Raw genomic sequence first — 20,035 nt, forward strand, 5'->3', positions numbered from 1 at the left:
CCGCTGAGGTGTGTCACCTAAGGACCAGATTAATATAAGCAGAGCTCCATTAGTAGAGCAAAACATTTGCAGCAGTTCTCTGCGATTTCATAGACCTTCACTTCATCTCGGACGCTGTCGATCAATCCAGTCAGCTGCTTCCTCTGGAGTCTGGTAGAACCTGGCTCTGTCTCCCTCTTGGATTCTCAGCTTGGCCGGGTATATCATTGCGTACTTTCCCAGCTCCCGTAGACGAGTCTTGGCATTTGAAAACTGTTGCCGTTGCTTCTGCACCTCAGCTGTAAAATCAGGGTAGAAGGATAACTTTGCATTTCCAATTTGAATGTCCTTCTTTTGTCTGGCGGCCGCCAAAATGGCTTCCCGATCTCTGTAGTTTAATATCTTCATTATGAAAGGCCTGGGAGCAGCCCCTGATGGTAATGGTCTTGTAGGGATCCTATGGGCTCTCTCCACCACAAAACTGGATGACAACTCAATCGGGCACAATATAGTGCGAATCAATTGCTCAGCGTATACCTCTGGAGCGGAGCCTTCCACCCTTTCGGGTAGTCCCAGGATTCTGACATTATTCCTTCTGTTGCGGTTCTCCGCATCCTTGACTCTGGCCACCAAGATTTTTACCTGTATTTGCAGGTTTCCGGTTGTTTCAGACGTGGTATTTGCACAGTCCTCCACATCACCCAGGCGGCGCTCCACCTCTTTAGTGCGGTCTCTCATTTTATCCATATCATGTCATAGACAATTAATGTCGCTTTGTAAGTGATCGATCTTTGTTGTTAGACCCGCCTGACATGCAGCAATGGCAGTCATTATCTTGTCAGTTTGGAGCTCAGCACTCACAGCGCCACTCTGGTTTATGTCAGTCTGGCTCCTATTATCTACCACTTCCTTGGCTGGTGTAGAGCTGGCAGATGTCGTGGTTTTGTGGCCCATAGGTGAGATTGATAAATGGCTTCTGCTGTTCGCAGGTGTAGAGTAGGGGGTGTAATCGGCGACTCTTTAGGCTTCAGATAAAATATTGCAGCCGCCACCAGTGATAGTTTCACCTTAGGAGGGGGTATGGACAACAGTATAGTCCTTTATCTTTACTTGCGAGGCAGTTTCAGGAGACAGCGTTCCCCTTAATGTAGATTGCCTTCATAGGCAGATTTCTGTTGTGGCTTCTCAGCCTATACCAATATGGGGTGCCCAGCCCGTTAACTGGGCTCCAGGCCCCTTACTTCACCACCCTCCAGAGGCACTTGCAGGTAACCCCTTCTCTCCCCTACCTCTTCAGGGGTTAACTTCCTCCCCCCTTACTTGTCCAACGCCACGTGTGGAGGGGAGACGCAGGGAGATCGATGTCCTCCTGTACAGGCGGCGACTTAGCTGCACAGCAAAAGCGCTCGTAGCCGGCCACCAACGAAGCGCCTCAGGATCCTGGACAGCTCTCACCGATGGGACCTCTGTTTCCGTCCGTAACCGCGACAGCGCTCAGCCGCCCCCTCTCTCTACCCCACAGCGCCCGAAGTACTGCACCGGATGCTTCTGTAAGTGTCCACACCGCTTCTACATGCTTTCAGGCTGGTTAAACACGCAGGCAGAGCAGGATTTAGTCAGGATGGCAAGGGAGCTCATACAGCGTGCGTCTTCACTCCATGCCCGGCAGACCACGCCACCCGATCAGATACTATATAACGGGTTGGTCTTACGGAATGCCCTATGAATAGTGAATTCTGCAGCGCACCAGAAATACAGACCACGAAATTGTAGTCTGAATGATCTGAGTCACAGAGAATTCTAACAGTGGTAGCCTAGTGCCTACAGAACAGGAACAGATGCTAGTGCAATTTGCATCACTAAGGCCTCTTTCACATGAGCGTGTCCGGATGCATTGCGGCAAACCCGCGCGAGTAGGTACCCAATCGCAGTCAGTTTTGACTGTGATTGCGTTTCGTTGTTCAGTTTTTATCGCGCAGGTGCAATGTGTTTTGCACGCACGTGATAAAACACTGAATGTGGTACCCAGACCCGAACTTCTTAACAGAAGTTCAGGTTTGGGTTCAAGGTTGTGTAGATTGTATTATTTCCCCTTATACCATGGTTATAAGGGAAAATAATAGCATTCTGAATACAGAATGCATAGTACAATAGGGCTGGAGGGGTTAAAAAAAAAAAGATATAATAATTTAACTCGCCTTAATCCACTTGTTCACGCAGCCGGCATCTCTTCTGTCTTCTTCTTTGAGGAATAGGACCTTTGATGACATCACTGCGCTCATCACATGGTCCGTCACATGATCTTTTACTGTGGTGATGGATCATGTGACGGACCATGTGATGAGCGTAGTGACGTCATCAAAGGTCCTATTCCTCAAAGAAGAAGACAGAAGAGATGCCGGGTGCGCGAACAAGTGGATTAAGGTGAGTTAAAAATTTATAATTTTTTTAACCCCTGCAGCGCTATTGCACTATGCATTCGGTATTCAGAATGCTATTATTTTCCCTTATAACCATGTTATAAGGTAAAATAATAAAGATCGGGTCCCCATCACGATCGTCTCCTAGCAACCCTGCGTGAAAATCGCACCGAATCCGAATTGCGGATGCTTGCAATTTTAACGCAGCTCCATTCACTTCTATGGGGCCTGCGTTGCGTGAAAAACGCACAATACAAAACATGCTGCGATTTTCACATAACGCAAAAGTGATGTGTGAAAATCACCGCTCATGTGCACAGCCCCATAGAAATGAATGGTTCCGTATTCAGTGCGGGTGCAATGCGTGAGGTGAACGCATTGCACCCGTGTGGTAATCTCGCCCGTGTGAAAGTGGCCTAATACCGCTATAAACAAGAGTCCTTTTGTAGAAAGAAAAAATAAAGTCAAAACACACAACCATGGCTTGTGTTACTTATCAGGCGCATCTTTCTGCTCCCGTAGGATTCAACACAGTTCCAGAAACCTTGTATGAGGAATATTCATCCATTCTTCGCCGATGTTTTGAGCGCAGGTTCATTGGCGTCCACCCACTGTGCCGCGTCCAATGGAGTTTCGAAAATGCAGACTTCTCCATGTGCCACTTCTCGCAGCTTGGCTGGATACAGCATAGAGTAGGGAATCTGCAGGTTCTGGAGATGGCGTTTCACTTGAAATTTGCCTCAAGTTTTGCTAAACCTTGGCAGAAAAATCCGGATATATAGCGATTTTATTCCCACTAATTAGAAGCTCAGGATGATCTCTCGCTTTCTTAAGGATAGTGTCTCTATCTCTGAAGTGCAATAGCTTCATCAAAACTGGGCGAGGGGGGCCCCCGGTGGTGGAGCACGGAATGGCACCCTATGTGCTATCTCAATGGCAAACACACAGGATAGAGAATCTTTGCCAAATTTAAGCATGAGCCAATCTTCAAAAAATTGATCGGTACCTTCTGCCTTTTCTGGGACCCCGACTAGCCGGAGGTTATTTCTCTGTGATCTGTTCTCCAGGCTATCAGTTTTAGACATCAGCAGAGTCACGTTGTGTATAATCCTAGCAAGATCCCTCTTAACAGGGGGCAGTTGATCTTCAGTAGTACCCACTCTGACCTCAACCTCTGTAATCCTCTCACTAACCTTTTTAAGATCTTGTCTAATGAGAGAAACATTCTCCTGCAAGCTGCCCATATGTGTGGTAAGTAGAGCAAGAGAGCCAGGGGCGTAGCTAAAGGCTCATGGGCCCTGGTGCAAGAGTGTAGCTTGGGCCCCCCCTCTCTCAGTGCATTGTGGCCAGGGGCAGGGAAGCACGTAGCCTTTGTGCTGCCTGAGGCAAAAATTGAAATGGCATTCCCCCCCCCATGGCAAATTGTTGACCTAACCCCTTACCTCTGGCCAGAGGTGTAACTTGAATAGCATGCACTTTCTATAATACCATTATCTTCACATGCGGCACAAGGGTTTTTGGGCCCCTCAGGCTCCTGGGCCCGGTAGCGACTGCTACCTCTGCACCCCCTATAGCTACGCCCCTGAAGAGAGCTACTGCACTGTTGCACAGCAGCATAGATATCTTTAGATGTGGGTTCACTACTCTCAGTAGCAGGCTGGCCATACTTCACAGGGACAGACCCAGTACCACAAGGAGGAATCTGTAGGGCAGAGACTCCCACCATAGCAAGGATCCCATGCGCAGAGCCAGCTCCTTCAGTGAGGGTTAAGGATGCCCAGGAGATTTGGAGGGAGCGGTAGTCACTACAGGAGGGGGCACCGAGGATGAGTGGGCATATTTACCGAGGCGGGCCGCAACCTCCGCGGCTCTCACCTCCGATGCGGTGCCATCTTATTTTGCTGGCGTAGGAGTCCCTCAGCTCCTTGTCTCTCTTCCCGGTGCGGGTCATAATATCACAGGCAGAATCCGCGCCTCCAGCGATGTCCCCCATAACACTTTAGTGTAACAGCGAGCGCTGCAGAAGGAGGATAAGGAAGGATAGTAGACGGCAGGTCCGGAGCTCCCCGCAAGCACGTCTTCCTACATGCCCGACCAGGCCACGCTCCCTCAGGGAAGCTCATCTGCATGCTCGGAAATCTGGCATGTGTCACTTTAGCAGAGAATAACTTCGTAAAGGTTTTACACATCCAAGTAATTCCGACATTGTTTTATCGTCACATATTGTACTTTACTTATGTGGTAAAATTTTACCAATACAATATGCGTATCTTGATAAAAAAAAATTGGCATATTTTCCTATTTTCAACTGCAATATTTCACATACATAAATACTATTCAATATTTTTATCAGAAACATATTTCCACAACTTTATTTTGGCTGCACTTAAAAAAACTTTAACTTTTTTAAAAATTTAGGCTACTTTCACACTTGCGTTCGGTGCGGATCCGTCTGGTATCTGCACAGACAGATCCGCACCTTTAATGTAAACGATGGTATCCGTTCAGAACGGATCCGTCTGCATAATAGCTTTTTCAGATCGTGAAAACTCAGATCCGACAGTATATTCTAACACAGAGGCATTCCCATGGTGATGAGGACGCTTCAAGTTAGAATATACTAAAAACTGTGTACATAACTGCCCCCTGCTGCCTGGCACCACCTGATCTCTTACAGGGGGCTGTGATCCGCACAATTAACCCCCTCAGCATTGGTGGCAATGGCCACAGGCTAACAACCCCCCCCCCCCCTTCATCATTGGTGGCAGCAGAGCGGCATTTCCGATCGGAGTCCCAGTTATCGCTGGGGCTCCGATCGGTTACCATGGCAGCCAGGACGCTACTGCAGTCCTGGCTGCCATGGTTACTTAGCTTATAGTTACCTGCGCTGTCTGTGGCCGGCCGACGCTCCTCCTACTGGTAAGTGACAGGTCTGTGCGATGGCCACCAATGCTAATACTGGGGAGGGACGGAGGGGGGGGGGGGGGCGCACTGGCCACCAATGCTAATACTGGGGAGGGAGGGGGGGTGCACTGGCCATCAATGCTTTTAATACTGGGGAGGGAGGGGGGGTCTGGCCCCTGCTACCTGGCAGCACCCGATCAGAGGGCTGAGATCCGCACAATTAACCCCTCGGGTGCGGCAGGGGTTAATTGTGCGGATCTCAGCCCCTGTAAGAGATCAGGTGGTGCCAGGCAGCAGGGGGCAGTTATGTACACAGTTAAGTTAAAGGGAACCTGTCACCAGGATTTTGGGTATAGAGTTGAGGACATGGGTTGCTAGATGGCCGCTAGCACATCCGCAATATCCAGTCCCCATAGCTCTCTGTGCTTTTATTGTGTAAAAAAAACGATTTGATACATATGCAAATTAACCTGAGATGAGTCCTGTCCCTGACTCCTCTCACGTACAGGACTCATCTCAGGTTAATTTGCATATGTATCAAATCGTTTTTTTTACACAATAAAAGCACACAGAGCTATGGGGACTGGGTATTGCGGATGTGCTAGCAGCCATCTAGCAGCCCATGTCCCCAGCTCTATGGCCAAAATCCTGGTGACAGGTTCCCTTTAAGTACACAATAGGGACTCCTGACTTTCCATTGAAAGTCAATGGGGGACGGATCCGTTTGGCTCCGCACGGCCTGAGTGGAACGGAGGCCAAACGGTGCCAAACTGAGGCATTCTGAATGGATCCGCATTGGGGATGTACAGATGTGTTCGGGGCCACTTGTGAGAGCCTTCAAACTGATCTCACAAGCGGAACCCCAAACGCAATTGTGAAAGTAGCCTTAGGAGACTTACCATTTTAACATTAATTAAACATTTTTGAAGTACATATTTTTTTTCCTGCAACAAGCCAAGTTTGCAGAGACTTATAAGTGTCAGGTTAATATAAACCCCCCGCCCCCAAAAGTGACCCCATTTTAAAAACTAGACCCTTTAATGTATTAATCTATGGGTATAATGTGTTTTTTTTTTTAACCCCTACTGTTTTAAAGAAATGAATGCTAATTTCTAGTGTCAATTTAAAGACTGTTTGTTTTTTCTACAGAACACATGAAAATGAAGTACACCCCAAAATGTATCACCCCATTTCTCCTGTCTTCAATAATATCCCTATTGTGGCCCTAATTTTATGTCTTAACAAACGGCGGGGCCCAAACATAAAGGAGCATCTGGGGCCTTTCAGATAATAAACTGAAAGTGGTTCAGGCCTCATTGCACACCTGTGGAGGCGTTGAGCTGCAGAATGATAGAAAACCCTTATAAATGACCCAATTTTAAAAACTAGATCCCTTAAAGCATGCATCTAGTGGTGTAGTGAGCATGCGGAGTGCAAAATTATTGTAGGATGAAATAATGAGTATATATGGTTTTATTCAAATAGTTAATAAAATTTTCACAGGAAATTGTAGAAAAAATATTTTTAGATGGGTAACCCTGTTACTGTCATAGAAATACCCCACGTTCTTATCTTTGTGGCGCATACAGATGAGAAGTGAAGCTGTGCACTTATAAGGGAGGCTGAATTCTAAAAAGGCATTTGCCTGTACATATGACTATGTCTCGCCAACAAAACAGTTGTCCCGCATTTCTGTCATTCTGATGCTGTTATGCGCAGTGTTCTGGTCTGACATATAAGTACTTAATGCAGAAAAAAATAACTGAACTGTAGTGAAAAGCAACAAGTCCAAGAAAACAAAATGTTACAAATTCCAATTTGTTCACAATATACAAGAGCACTGATAGGGCTGTAATGACAAGCTGGCATTCAAGGACAGTGGCTGGCTGTACAACGTCTCTTTAGCCCCATCAATCCCTATATGAGAGGCAAACGTGCTAAGTGACACTGCACCATAAGGCCCCTTGCAGACGAGCGTTCCTCCCGCAGCGAGTCCGCAACGCAGCTCCCAGCCTGACCTCCCAGTGCTGTGGGGTGTCACATAGCATTATATTGATTTATGATGCTATGTGACCCTTACAGTTATGGAATGTATTGGATAACACTGGAATAATACTGCCAGTGTTATCCAATACATTCCAGAACTGTAAGGGTTACATAGCATCATAAATCAATATAATGATATGTGACCCCCGGCAGTGCTAGGAGGTCAGGTGCGGGAGGAATGCTTGTCTGCAAGGTGCCTAACAAGCCCCTGCACGGCAAGGTAGAAACCGCTGTGCACACAACTAGTGACCTACAGTGTATATAAAAGGACAGTGTCAAGAACCGTCTGTAGGAACAGTAATGGATCACTAATTCCCTAAAAATTGTCAGGATTTTTAGACGTGTTGTGGGGTGTAAGGGATCCACACAAAAAAATTCTTAATAAAGCCCTTAGTGTACTGGTGAGGAACAACTCGCTCATTAGAGATCCTCCAAATTAAAAAAATATTATGCCAATAGCCAATATCATGATACAGTATATGAATAGAATAGAATTAACAGCTCTGTGTGTCAGGACATAGTCATGAAATAATGAAAACTAAGAAAACAAATGAGAAAAAGGTAAAATTTGTTCCAATGTGTGAAAAAGAAATTGCTCCACAACCCATCCCAAAAGGATCCCTCCCTCCTCCTCCCTGGATGGCCCACAAACTAAGCAGAAAATGAGAATAAATTGACTTCCTGAAAAGTCCCCCCACCCGTCCTTTTTGGTATTAAATAAAATGAATAATTAGCAACCATATGGTATGTCTCAAAACAGGGTAATTGCAGAGGCCTGGTTGTGATGGGCAACTGGGGCAGTAAAATCGGGTGTCCCTCCTCCTTCCATGTTTGCTACAGACCCAGCCTCGATTCTGAGGATATGTCTTGCTGGCAAGTGGCAGGTATAGGGTGAAGAAAGTGGTGTTCTGAAAGCCTTTAAACATCCTCAGATTTAAAGGCTTGCCCAGGTGCGGGGGACTCAAACAGGAGACTCTCAACCACGTTCTCCTGGAACTCGAGGAACTTGAGGGTTCCTTGGGCCTTTTTAAATAAATCAAAACTATCTGAATGAGATAGATTGCTACCTTTTTATACCAGGTCCTGTTTTTTCGCTTCACCAGTTAGAGTTGAAGCACCTGGTCCGAGAGGTCTACACCTCCCATAAATGTATTATAATCTGTCACACAGACTAGTTTGTGTTTGTCAGCAGTAGCCCCCCTCTCCCCAACTGCTACTGTGGTGTCTGGGTGCAAGGTGGTCAGCATGTAGACGTCATTCCACTTCACTGCAAGCAGCTGGTCACTTGGAAGGGCAAAGAATGTTCCCTTTTTTCAAACGCTTGGACACCAGTGGTTGTGGGTATTCCACTCTATTTTTACAGACTGTCCCACAAGCCCCTGTGTTTGCAGCATGGAGGGATATAAAAAGGGGTATACTGGTATAAAAATTATCAGTGTACATGTGGTACAGGAATTGTGCAGGAATTGCGCCAATAGATCCCACACCATTTTTCCCAATGTCCAAATATTTTCGGGGCAGCCTGGGGGGCTAAGTTGGGAGTCTCTGCCCTCATATACACAGAGACCGCAGGTGTAGCCAGTTGTGCTCTCGCACATCTTATATAATTTGACCCCATATCTGGCACTATATAATTTGACCCCATATCCGGCACGCTTGGAGGGAATAAACTAAAGGAAGGAAAGGCGGCCTTTAAACTAAAAAGGGATTCATCGACGAATAGATATTTATCAGGGGTATATCATTTTAAGAATAAATCCCTAAGGAGGGAAATAAGGTGTCAATAGGTGTCGTAAGCTGGGTCAGTACTGGGGGGACTTGGGAATTATCTAAAAAATGCATGGTTTTGGGACATAACTGCTGCAAATCTAGGGGTTGAGTGGACAGTACTCGCAGCCCAATAGGATCGGACAGCTGGCCTTTTTACAATGCCTGGGATTTTGTACAGCGAATTGTGTGGCGTACAAATTTAGTTTGCTGCACAATTTATTTCAGGACTTTATCGTCCACAAATAAATGAAAAAAAATCATAAGGGGTAAAATTGGTGACGTGAGGGGGTAGATCATGTGATATTTTTATAGAGCAGGTTGTTACGGACGCGGTGATACCTAATATGTGTATTTAATATGAATATCTAATATTTTTTATGTATTTCAGTTTTACGCAATAAAAGCATTTTTTTTTTTTGAAAAAAAATCATGTTTTAGCATCTCCATTTTCTGAAAGCGATATTTTTATTAATTTTTTGGGCTATTGTCTTATGTAGGGGCTAATTTTTTGCAGGAAGAGATGATGGTTTGGTTGGTACTATTATGAGTTGCATATGACTTTTTGATCGCTTGGTATTACACTTTTTGTGATGTATAGTGACAAAAAATTGCATTTTTGGTAGTTTTTTATTTTGTTTACGGTATTCACCTGAGGGTGTAGATGTGTGCTATTTTTATAGAGCAGATCATTATGGATGCGGCGATACCCAATATGTCTACTTTTTAAAATTAATTTAAGTTTTACCTGATAAAAACATTTTTGAAGAAACAAAATTGTATTTTTTGCGGGAAGAGATGATGATTTGGGGGTACATGTCTTTTTGATCGCTTGGAATGACTTTTTGTGATGTAAGGTGACCCAAAAAATTGAATTTTTTGCTTGCTTTTTTTTTACGGTGTTCACCGATTATGCGTCCTTTTTATAGAGCACGTTGTTATGGACGCGGGAATACTTAATATATCTGGTTTTTATTTAAACACGATTTTATTTATTATAAAAAAAAACACTTTTTAACTTTTTTTTTTTTTACTTTTTATATTTATCCCACTGTGGGACTTCACCTTTACAGGGTTTGATCCCTGTTTCAATTACACAGTTGGATACTGACAGTTGCCTAGGAGACCCAGCCTGCAGACTGGCTCTACTGGGCTTCAGGAGCTGGCAGGCTCTGATGCCTGTGTAAGGCATCAGAGCTGCCACGGCAACCATCGACCCGCTGTCACCGCAGCGCGGGGGGCTGGAGGGATCCCTCTTCCTCTGCAAACCGTGACATGGGAAAGGGTTAATCCACCACCATCACCGCATACAGTGATGCCGGCGGATGCAGCAGGGGCCCGGTTATCAGTAACAGATCCTGCACCCGGCCGATCACATCACGTACATGCACATGAGGATGCAGGCAAGAGGCCACATTACCTCACGTACATGTACGTGAATATGCGTGAAGGGTTTAAGTGTCAGAGATAAGAAGCCTTCAGCTGAGTTGGCTGACAAAGCAGAGAGAGAATTCAGATCCTGCTACTAGAGCATCTCAGTCATCCACAGAGAAAAGGACACCATATTTATGATAACTCCTAATTTAAAAAATTAGTACAATACAATAATTTTAAAAAAAAATTGCCCCCAAAGGTGTTTATAGCCTTTAAACTGCTTATCCAAGCCCTATAATGCCCCCCAAAATGCCCAGGCACCAGATATAGGTTATACTTATACCCTTGTCACTCCTGATGCCCGCATGGCCATCGCTGCATATCTCCCTAATGCGCGGATCAAAACATCTGGCGACAGGGGGTCAGCCAAAAGCAGGCTGCGACTGGTAACGAGCCTCCCTAGAGTCACCCGCGATGCTAGGGAGGCTCATTCCCATCGCAGCATGCTATTGTCCCCCCTCCCAGACGCCGAATATTTGTATCTGCGCGATGGGGGGATGCAGTGGCAACCGTGCGGAGGATCAGGAGCGACGCAGGTGTTGGGGTAAGTATAACCTGTATGTGGTGCACGGGCATTTTGGGTCTTGGAAGGCGGGGATGGGGAAAAAAAAACATTCAATAGTAAAAATTGGCCTGATTCTGAATGAAGAGGTTAAAATGACATTGTATGAATGAGAAGAGCAGCGATGGCATACATAAATATTCTGGCATTCAGAACTAATAAAGTTTGTTGTCCCCTTAGGTTGCTGTGGAACGCCTTCTGAAAATGAAAGCTAAATACTGTGAGAAAGATGCAGGCCCCTCTCCCCATGATTCATACTCTACACTCCCTCCTGCTCCCACTGTCTCTCTGCTGGAGATGTACAATGAGTTGTATTGCTTTTTTGGTGACAGCTTAGCTGTTCGCTTTGGGACTGGAGGAACTCCATCACAACCAGGAACAATTTCTAGATGCCAACAAGAGCCAAAAAAGGAAAACTCAGTGGATGGGGCAAGGAAAATGCCACAGTTGACAGCTCATGCAGAAGAAGAAGTGGCTAACCCTAGCAGACAACCTCAACGACCTCCTCAGATTTCTCTAGCTTCATCATCACGCCCTCGAGGGGCTTCACGGCAGGGACAGAGGGGGCAGGGAGTAAGAGACGCATTCCAAAGGAGTAGACTTGCACCACGTGGTTCTCCCCGCTTTACCTTCCTTATAGGAGGTAGACAAGCGGGTCGTGGGGGCAATGGTCGGAGGTTTCAGAGTGTCTTCCAGCTACACACTGGCCCTTCTGCGACTGCTAGCCGATATGCCCAAAAGTTGCCAATGATCGGAAGAATGACAAAACCTGGACGCAGGGGATCCCAGGCTGAACTTTCACTTTATTTACCATTGTGATCAAGATGAGACAGTGTGCTGCTGACCAACAGCGTGAGGAACGTGTGTTTATGGTTGAATCATATTGCAGTGCACTACATTTGGAATCTGCTTCCCTGACTGATCAGCATTGGCAGCTTAAAGTACTACCTGCTACGGACAACAAATCATTGTGTATTTTGTACATTGGAATAAATGCAAAAATACATAATCTTAAAAGGAATATGCCACCATATCTATACTGCCCTCCCTGCGGGCAGCATTAACTAGTGAGTGACTTGCTGGTTTCAGCACTGTTGGTTATATGTTCCCATGGTGTATTTTTTGTGAAAGTTGCAGCACTCAAATTGTGATGTGAACCAGGAGATGGCAGTATTCAAGCTAAAGGCTGCCCTGCTGATTGACAGCTTTCTCTCTATTAAAGGAAATTTGTCACCAGTTTTACGCTTTTCATAAATGAAGGGCAACATAAGCTAGTGACAGATCCCTCTTAGCTAAACGCTGGGTCACTTTCTTTAATTGGCTTAGCCATTTTGCTAAAATCTCGTATTGAACAGCTCCAGGGCATGCCCTATGCATATTAAAGGGAATCTGTCAGCAGTTTTATGCTGCTAGGTTCTAACATCTCCAACACATGCCAAGGAGTCCCCATATCCATGAGCTCACGGCTCTCCCCGCCCACCTGCCTCTGATTGACAGGTTTTTTCCCATATGCATCAGCAGCAGGTAAGCTGGGAGAGCCTGGAGCTCATGAATATGGGGACTCATTTGGCATGTGCTGGAGCAGTTTAGCACAATATTGTAGAAAAATTAATTAGTCCAGCATTTTGCTAAGGGGATTTGTCACTAGTTTATGTTGCCCTTAGTTGGGACACCATCAAACTGGTGACGGATTCCATTTAAAGGGAATCTGTCAGCAGTTTTATGCCGCTAGGATCTAACGCCTCTAGCACAGGCTGATGAGTCCCCATATTCATAAGCTTCATTTTTTTTCCCACCCCCTGCTGCTAATTCAGTTGGAAAAATACTGTCAGTGGCAGGGAGAGGAGAAAGCCAGAAGCTCATGAATGTCAGGACTCATTGGCATGTGCTAGAACCTTCCAGCGTTAAACTGCTGACAGCTTCCCTTTATCCGTATGTCTGTTCCACAGACTATTCTTGTTTATAACTACAGGACCAGACCTGGGCAAGGTTAATTCTTGTGGACAAGAATAGGCATTGTTACAATGGGTCCGCCAAAAAAAAAAAATAGATGCAACACAGATGTCATTCATGTTATTATTTTTTTTTGCAGATACGGATTTTATGGACTGCAAAATACATGGTCGTGTAAATGCACCCTTAGGCCCCCTGCACACAATCAGGATTGTGTGCGGATTCTGCGCGCGGATTTGCGTGCGGAAAATCCGCACCGTAAGTCATGTACATTGTATTCTATGAGAATTTGAAATTCTCAATGCACACGATGCAGATTTTTTTCCACGCGGATTTTGACCTGCGGTGCGGATTTTAAAATCCGCGACATGTCAATAAATTTATTGACAATGTCAATTAATTAATGCGGATTGACCGCACAGTTTTGCCTGCGAACACCTGCGGATTTCAGTGCGGATTCTCCGCACATGAATCCTGAACGTGTGCATGTACCCTTAATGTACATAGAGAGAAAACACTGGCTGCACAAATAGTACGCCACAGACACACATGACTATCGCAGAGCTGAACGCAGCTAGTCTGTCACTACTTTATACTACCAGCAGACAGGGCAACATCCACCTGGTGACAAATCCCCTTTAATTTAAAGTTTAGAGCCAAAATTTACAAAATGAAAACTAGTCTGATTTCCGTATTTTGGGATTTGTCCAAACCAACAAGTTTATAAGAAAAAATAAATAGTTGGTTTATCTGGCATTGTAAATGGTATATCAGTTAATTAGTAAAGGGAACCTGTCAGCTCCACAATGCACCATAAACCGCAAGCGTTACCTTACAGATGTTGACATCAGGTTTCTGGTGGGTTTTTTTTTGAAGATGTCCGATGCGCATGATCTCTGAAAAAGCACTTTTTTTCCCCCTGCAGGTTGTATGTAAATGAGGTTCTTGAAGTCCAGCTTGCCACTTGCTTTGCATTTGATTGATGGCCTTTTGTATTAATTCAGGTGCGATTCCATCCTCTGTTCTCACGCATGCACTGTATGATCTCATTTCTGGCGCCTGCACATTGATCCCTGCTGTAGTTTACTTGGCTTCAGTGGGTCAATGTGCAGACTCACCTTGGCGAGCGTGCCAGAGAACATCTCAGTGCCTCAGCTTCAGTGATTGCCAGCTGCCATCTTAAATCACAAGTCCAGCGAGGCACAGGTAACTCCTTACCTGTGCCTGCGCTGCGAGCCGTTCTAAGACAAATGCGGGAGCAGGTAGTTCCGAGAACAGCCCGATGAAGGCCCCCGGTGGCTGTTCGCGGTACTGCCTGCTCCCGGTGACCGCATTTGTTTCAGACCGGCTCGCAGCGCAGGCACAGGTAAGGACTTAAGGTGGCAGCCCGCATGTGTGGCCATCACTGCTCAGCTTTAATCACTGGACAGCGGGGATCAATGCACAAGCGCCGGAAAAGAGATCATACAGTTCATTCGTGAGATCTGAGGGATGTAATTGCACATGAAAGCATGGAAAAGGCCGGGAAGGGGGCACAGCAGCAAGTTTGACTTCAAGAACCTCATTTGCATGTGGCCTGTGGGGGGAATAAAAGGTCTTTTTCAGCGATCGTGCGCTGTGGACGGAAACCTGATGTCAACGTCCCTAAGGACATGCTTGCGATTGATGGTTCCCTTTCAAATTGTTTGTGGTGAAATGAGAGATCTTTCAGGACACACACACAGACTACACCGGGGTAGAACAATCGCTAAGATTTATTTTTACATATATACATAAGATTCTGAGAGGAATCTCATAGTGTCCGGTACGCGCCCACGGTGAGGTCAAACATCTTGGCGTTGGAAACCTGTCCTTGCTTGTCCAACAGGTAGTACAGAGGCCGACCTTTAACCTTCAAAGGTATCATAGCTGGAACCTCAGAGCGGTGAGCCATGCAGGAGACATGCCTCAAAGGGACGGTGAAGGAGGAACCAAGACCAAATACTCCTGCTGTGGCAATGGTCACTGTGTCTCCTCCTGCGTGCAGAGTCACAGCACTGACGGATCGGCGGGAGAAGAGCAGACCTGCCGCCATTATAAGGGAACCTGGCAAGAGAAGAAACGGTGGTTCATTCTGTGATCAGAGTTGTGCAGCCGCGGCCATCTTTAGCGTATTAAAGAGCATCTGGCACCTCATTTGCATATAAATAAAAGAAATCAATTCTCTGCGATGGTGATACCATTTAATGACTGTGATCAACTCTAATCACGGTGACAGATGCTGTTTAACCCCTTAATAACCCAGCAATTTATCTGTTTTTATTTTCGGCCTTCACATGGCTTGTTTCTTGTGGGACAAGTTGGACTTTGTAATGTCACAATTTTATATTGAATACAATGTAGTGAGAAGCTGGGAAAACCCCAAATAGGGTGGAACTGGGGGAACGCAATTCCATCATAGTTTTATGGTGTTCCCTATGCGGTAAAACAGACCTATTACCATCATTCTCCGGGTCAGTACAATTACTGTGAAATCCAATTTATATAGGTCTACTTGTAATTTAATCCTTCAAAAAAATTGATCTGTGTGAGCTCATTCCATCCTTTTAAAAACCATTGATCTGTGTGAGCTCATTTTTTGGGGCGGTAAAGCAACGAACGAAACTGAATTGGCCATTTTGATTTTCTTCCATTGAGGCGTTCACTGTACGGGATAAATAGTTTGGGAATTTTGAGACATGGTGATGCCTATGGTCTCTTTTCACCTATTTTAAGTCCTCCTAGGGGACTTGAACATGTGGTCATCCGATTAACATTGCAGTTTATGGGAGATTTACTATTTTCCTACAGAGCCCGCCACAGACAGGGCTCCATAGTAGGTACCAACGGAGAGCCATTTGGGCCTAGGAGTCCAGCCCTCCTCAGACTTCACTGCTCAGATGTTGCACCCAAAGAGTTAAAAGTCTGTGATTGGCCGTTCAAGGGGTTTTCCTGCAGTTTTGTACTGATGACCAATTCTCTGGATAGATAATCAGTATCTGATCGGTAGGGGTCCAACACTTGGGACTCCCACCAATCAGCTGTTTCAGAAAGCACCGATGCTCGCAGTAGTGCCGTGTGCTTCTCATAGCTCACCAAGCACAGCGCCATACCCTGTACAGCGGCTGTGCTTGGTATCGCAGCTCAGTCCCCTTTACTTCAATAGAGCTGAGCTGCGCCTAGGCCATGTGACCAATGAACGGGACGTCACTGACCTAGGAAAAGCAGAACGTGACGTGGCTCTAAGTGTGGTATTCAAGTAAAGAACTTGAATTGTGGCATGCTCCATCTACTGTATGACGCCATCCATAGCTGGGGCTACTTTCACACTGGCGTTTTGGTTTCCGTTTGTGAGATCCATTCAGGGCTCTCACAAGCGGTACAAAACGGATCAGTTTTGCCCTAAAGCATTATGAATGGATAAGGATCCGCTCAGAATGCATCAGTTTGCCTAAATTCCGCCCTGGAGGCGAACACCAAAACGCTTCGAGCAGCGTTTTGGTGTCCGCCTGACGACGCCGAGGCAAACGGATCCGTCCTGACACACAATATAAGTCAATGGGGACGGATCTGTTTTCACTGACACAAGGTGGCACAATAGAAAACGGATCTGTCCCCATTGACTTTCAATAGTCTTCAAGACGGATCCGTTTTTGCTATGTTAAAGATAATACAAACGGATCTGTTCTGAACGGATGCATGCGGTTGTATTACGACCATGACAGATCCGCACCAAACGCGAGTGTGAAAGTAGCCTGCATCCACGTACATCCTAATCACCGCTGATGGCATCCTCCGCACAGTCCACATGGGATGGCACCACGTTTACAGGGTTATTCCACTGTGGCCATCTTGAGCTTCACTCCCCTGCCCTCTGAGCCCCTTGGAGGTCACAGCACACATACCAACGGACAAGCAGCCGGCCGTGAAGGTTGTCCTCCACAAGGGGGAGCCCATGTTCCTTCCTTTCATTTCCTTCTCCTCCCCAGGGTCGCTCGGTTTTATGTCCCGCAGTGATGTGTAGCCAAAATGAGCCAAGTATGCCCAAAACGCAGCCTGGGCCACACAGAAGCCGCCGAGCAGCCGGAAGAAGCGCGGCCTCCCGTGCTGAAACAGAAGAACATCTCGGGGCACAGGATCTGCTTGGAAATACCGAGAGAGAAGAACGGCGTGGGGTCTCCTTATTGACCAAGCCCGAACGTCTCCTAGCAACCGCAGAAGACCCATGCCGCCTTCACTATCCCGGCCCCGATAGAACCGGCGATCCAGAGGCGCGGGAAAGTGACGTCAACAAAATGGGCGGAAGCGATATTGGTGCGTGCGCAGAAACCACATTGAGGCTGCCTGGGTGTAGAGAGGTGGCGGCGCTGTAAGGGGGAGGAGGGGTGATTGGAGGCTTCCGTGCTAAAGTAGAAATAAAAGCAAACACAAAACCCTGTTTCTTGCACTTGTATTTGGACCTAACCCCCTATTATACAATTGTGGTATAGCCCCTGCTTAGGTGATGAAGTCCTGAGTCTCCTGAACTGTATATATAATAAACATCATGTTTGCCTTTTATGAGAACAGGTTCCAGGAACAGCTTGGATGCCCCCAGGACAATTGTCTGCATGTGCCTTGTCCTCAAATAATAGGCTCCTCTCCTATAACTGCATAGGTATACTGCTCCCTGGCAGAGATCAGCGGAGAGGGAGCAGTGGTCCTCCGGCTGTGGAGTGAAGAGGAGAGGGAGCAGTGGTCCTCCGGCTGTGGAGTGAAGAGGAGAGGGAGCAGTGGTCCTCCGGCTGTGGAGTGAAGAGGAGAGGGAGCAGTGGTCCTCCGGCTGTGGAGTGAAGAGGAGAGGGAGCAGTGGTCCTCCGGCTGTGGAGTGAAGGGGAGCAGTGGTCCTCCGGCTGTAGAATGAAAAGGAGAGGGAGCAGTGGTCCTCTGGCTGTAGAGTGCAGCGGAGAGGGAGCAGCGGTCCCCCGGCTGTAGAGTGAAGAGGAGAGGGAGAAGTGGTCCTCCGGCTGTAGTGCAGCGGAGAGGGAGCAGTGGTCCTCTGACTGTAGAGTATAGAGGAGAGGGAGCAGTGGTCCTCCGGCTGTAGAGTGAAGAGGAGAGGGAGCAGTGGCCCTCTGGCTGTAGAGTATAGAGGAGAGGGAGCAGTGGTCCTCCGGCTGTAGAGTGAAGAGGAGAGGGAGAAGTGGTCCTCCGGCTGTAGTGCAGCGGAGAGGGAGCAGTGGTCCTCTGACTGTAGAGTGAAGAGGAGAGGGAGCAGTGGCCCTCTGGCTGTAGAGTATAGAGGAGAGGGAGCAGTGGTCCTCCGGCTGTAGTGCAGCGGAGAGGGAGCAGTGGTCCTCCGGCTGTAGTGGAGAGGGAGCAGTGGTCCTCCGGCTGTAGTGCAGTGGAGAGGGAGCAGTGGTCCTCAGTCTGTGGAGTGCAGGGGAGAGGGTGCAGTGTTCCTCTGGCTGTAGAGTGCAGCGGAGAGTGAGCAGTGGTCCTCCGGCTGTAGTGCAGCAGAGAGGGAGCAGTGGTCCTCCGGCTGTAGAGTGAAGAGAGGGAGCAGTGGTCCTCCAGCTGTAGAGTGAAGAGAGGGAGCAGTGGTCCTCCGGCTGTAGTGTGAAGAGGAGAGGGAGAAGTGGTCCTCCGGCTGTAGTGCAGCGGAGAGGGAGCAGTGGTCCTCTGACTGTAGAGTGAAGAGGAGAGGGAGCAGTGGCCCTCTGGCTGTAGAGTATAGAGGAGAGGGAGCAGTGGTCCTCCGGCTGTAGTGCAGCGGAGAGGGAGCAGTGGTCCTTCGGCTGTAGTGGAGAGGGAGCAGTGGTCCTCCGGCTGTAGTGCAGTGGAGAGGGAGCAGTGATCCTCAGTCTGTGGAGTGCAGGGGAGAGGGTGCAGTGTTCCTCTGGCTGTAGAGTGCAGCGGAGAGTGAGCAGTGGTCCTCCGGCTGTAGTGCAGCAGAGAGGGAGCAGTGGTCCTCCGGCTGTAGAGTGAAGAGAGGGAGCAGTGGTCCTCTGGCTATAGAGTGAAGAGGAGAGGGAGCAGTGGTCCTCCGGGTGCGGAGTGCAGTGGAGAGGGAGCAGTGGTCCTCTGGCTGTAGAGTGAAGAGAGGGAGCAGTGGTCCTCTGGCTATAGAGTGAAGAGGAGAGGGAGCAGTGGTCCTCCGGGTGCGGAGTGCAGTGGAGAGGGAGCAGTGGTCCTCCGGCTGTAGAGTGCAGATGAGAGTGAGCAGTGGTTTTCTGGCTGTATAGTGCAGCAGAGAAAGAGCAGTGGTCCTCCGGCTGTGGAGTGAAGAGAGGGAGCAGTGGTCCTCCGGCTGTGGAGTGAAGAGGAGAGGGAGCAGTGGTCCTCCGGCTGTGGAGTGAAGAGGAGAGGGAGCAGTGGTCCTCCCGCTGTGGAGTGAAGAGGAGAGGGAGCAATGGTCCTCCGGCTGTGGAGTGAAGAGGAGAGGGAGCAGTGGTCCTCCGGCTGTGGAGTGAAGAGGAGAGGGAGCAGTGGTCCTCCTGCTGTGGAGTGAAGAGGAGAGGGAGCAATGGTCCTCCGGCTGTGGAGTGAAGAGGAGAGGGAGCAGTGCTCCTCTGCCTGTGGAGTGAAGAGGAGAGGGAGCAGTGGTCCTCAGTCTGTAGAGTCCAGTAGAGAGGGAGCAGTGGTCCTCCGGCTGTAGAATAAAGAGGAGAGGGAGCAGTGGTCCTCTGGCTGTAGAGTGCAGCGGAGAGGGAGCAGCGGTCCTCCGGCTGTAGAGTGAAGAGGAGAGGGAGCAGTAGTCCTCCAGCTGTAGAGTGAAGAGGAGAGGGAGCAGTGCTCCTCCGGCTGTAGAGTGAAGAGGAGAGGGAGAAGTGGTCCTCCAGCTGTAGAGTGCAGTGGAGAGGTAGCAGTGGTCATCCGGCTGTAGTGCAGCGGAGAGGGAGCAGTGGTCCTCTGACTGTAGAGTGAAGAGGAGAGGGAGCAGTGGTCCTCCGGCTGTAGTGCAGTGGAGAGG

At 47.8% G+C, this 20,035-nt stretch overlaps 2 protein-coding genes across 2 annotated transcripts in view; one reads left to right on the top strand and one right to left on the bottom strand.

Moving 5' to 3' along the window:
* Positions 1 to 13,943, top strand: part of TAF6L (TATA-box binding protein associated factor 6 like) — a 49,395-nt gene extending 35,452 nt beyond the window's left edge. The window contains exon 11 of the mRNA XM_044269803.1: positions 11,293 to 13,943. Coding sequence (XP_044125738.1) covers positions 11,293 to 11,931 — 639 coding nt within the window. The 3' untranslated portion in view covers positions 11,932 to 13,943. The remainder of the gene's footprint in view (positions 1 to 11,292) is intronic.
* Positions 13,944 to 14,801: 858 nt separating this feature from the next.
* TMEM223 (transmembrane protein 223) lies at positions 14,802 to 17,513 on the bottom strand. Its single transcript, XM_044270541.1, has 2 exons — positions 16,989 to 17,513; positions 14,802 to 15,150 (listed from the first exon to the last, which is right to left on the bottom strand). Exons 1-2 carry the CDS (start codon positions 17,308 to 17,310, stop codon positions 14,858 to 14,860), a joined length of 615 nt encoding a protein of 204 aa, XP_044126476.1. The 5' UTR covers positions 17,311 to 17,513; the 3' UTR covers positions 14,802 to 14,857.
* Between the last annotated feature and the right edge of the window lie 2,522 nt (positions 17,514 to 20,035).

The sequence above is a fragment of the Bufo gargarizans genome, chromosome 10 (genome assembly GCF_014858855.1).
Source record: "Bufo gargarizans isolate SCDJY-AF-19 chromosome 10, ASM1485885v1, whole genome shotgun sequence".
Lineage (NCBI taxonomy): Eukaryota > Metazoa > Chordata > Amphibia > Anura > Bufonidae > Bufo > Bufo gargarizans.

Excerpts from the sequence above, each read along its gene's own strand:
- TMEM223 (XM_044270541.1), bottom strand. The coding sequence starts at position 17,310 with ATGGGTCTTCTGCGGTTGCTAGGAGACGTTCGGGCTTGGTCAATAAGG. Across the intron at positions 15,151-16,988 it reads GGCCGGCTGCTTGTCCGTTG|GTTCCCTTATAATGGCGGCA; the intron begins GTATGTGTGCTG and ends TTCTCTTGCCAG.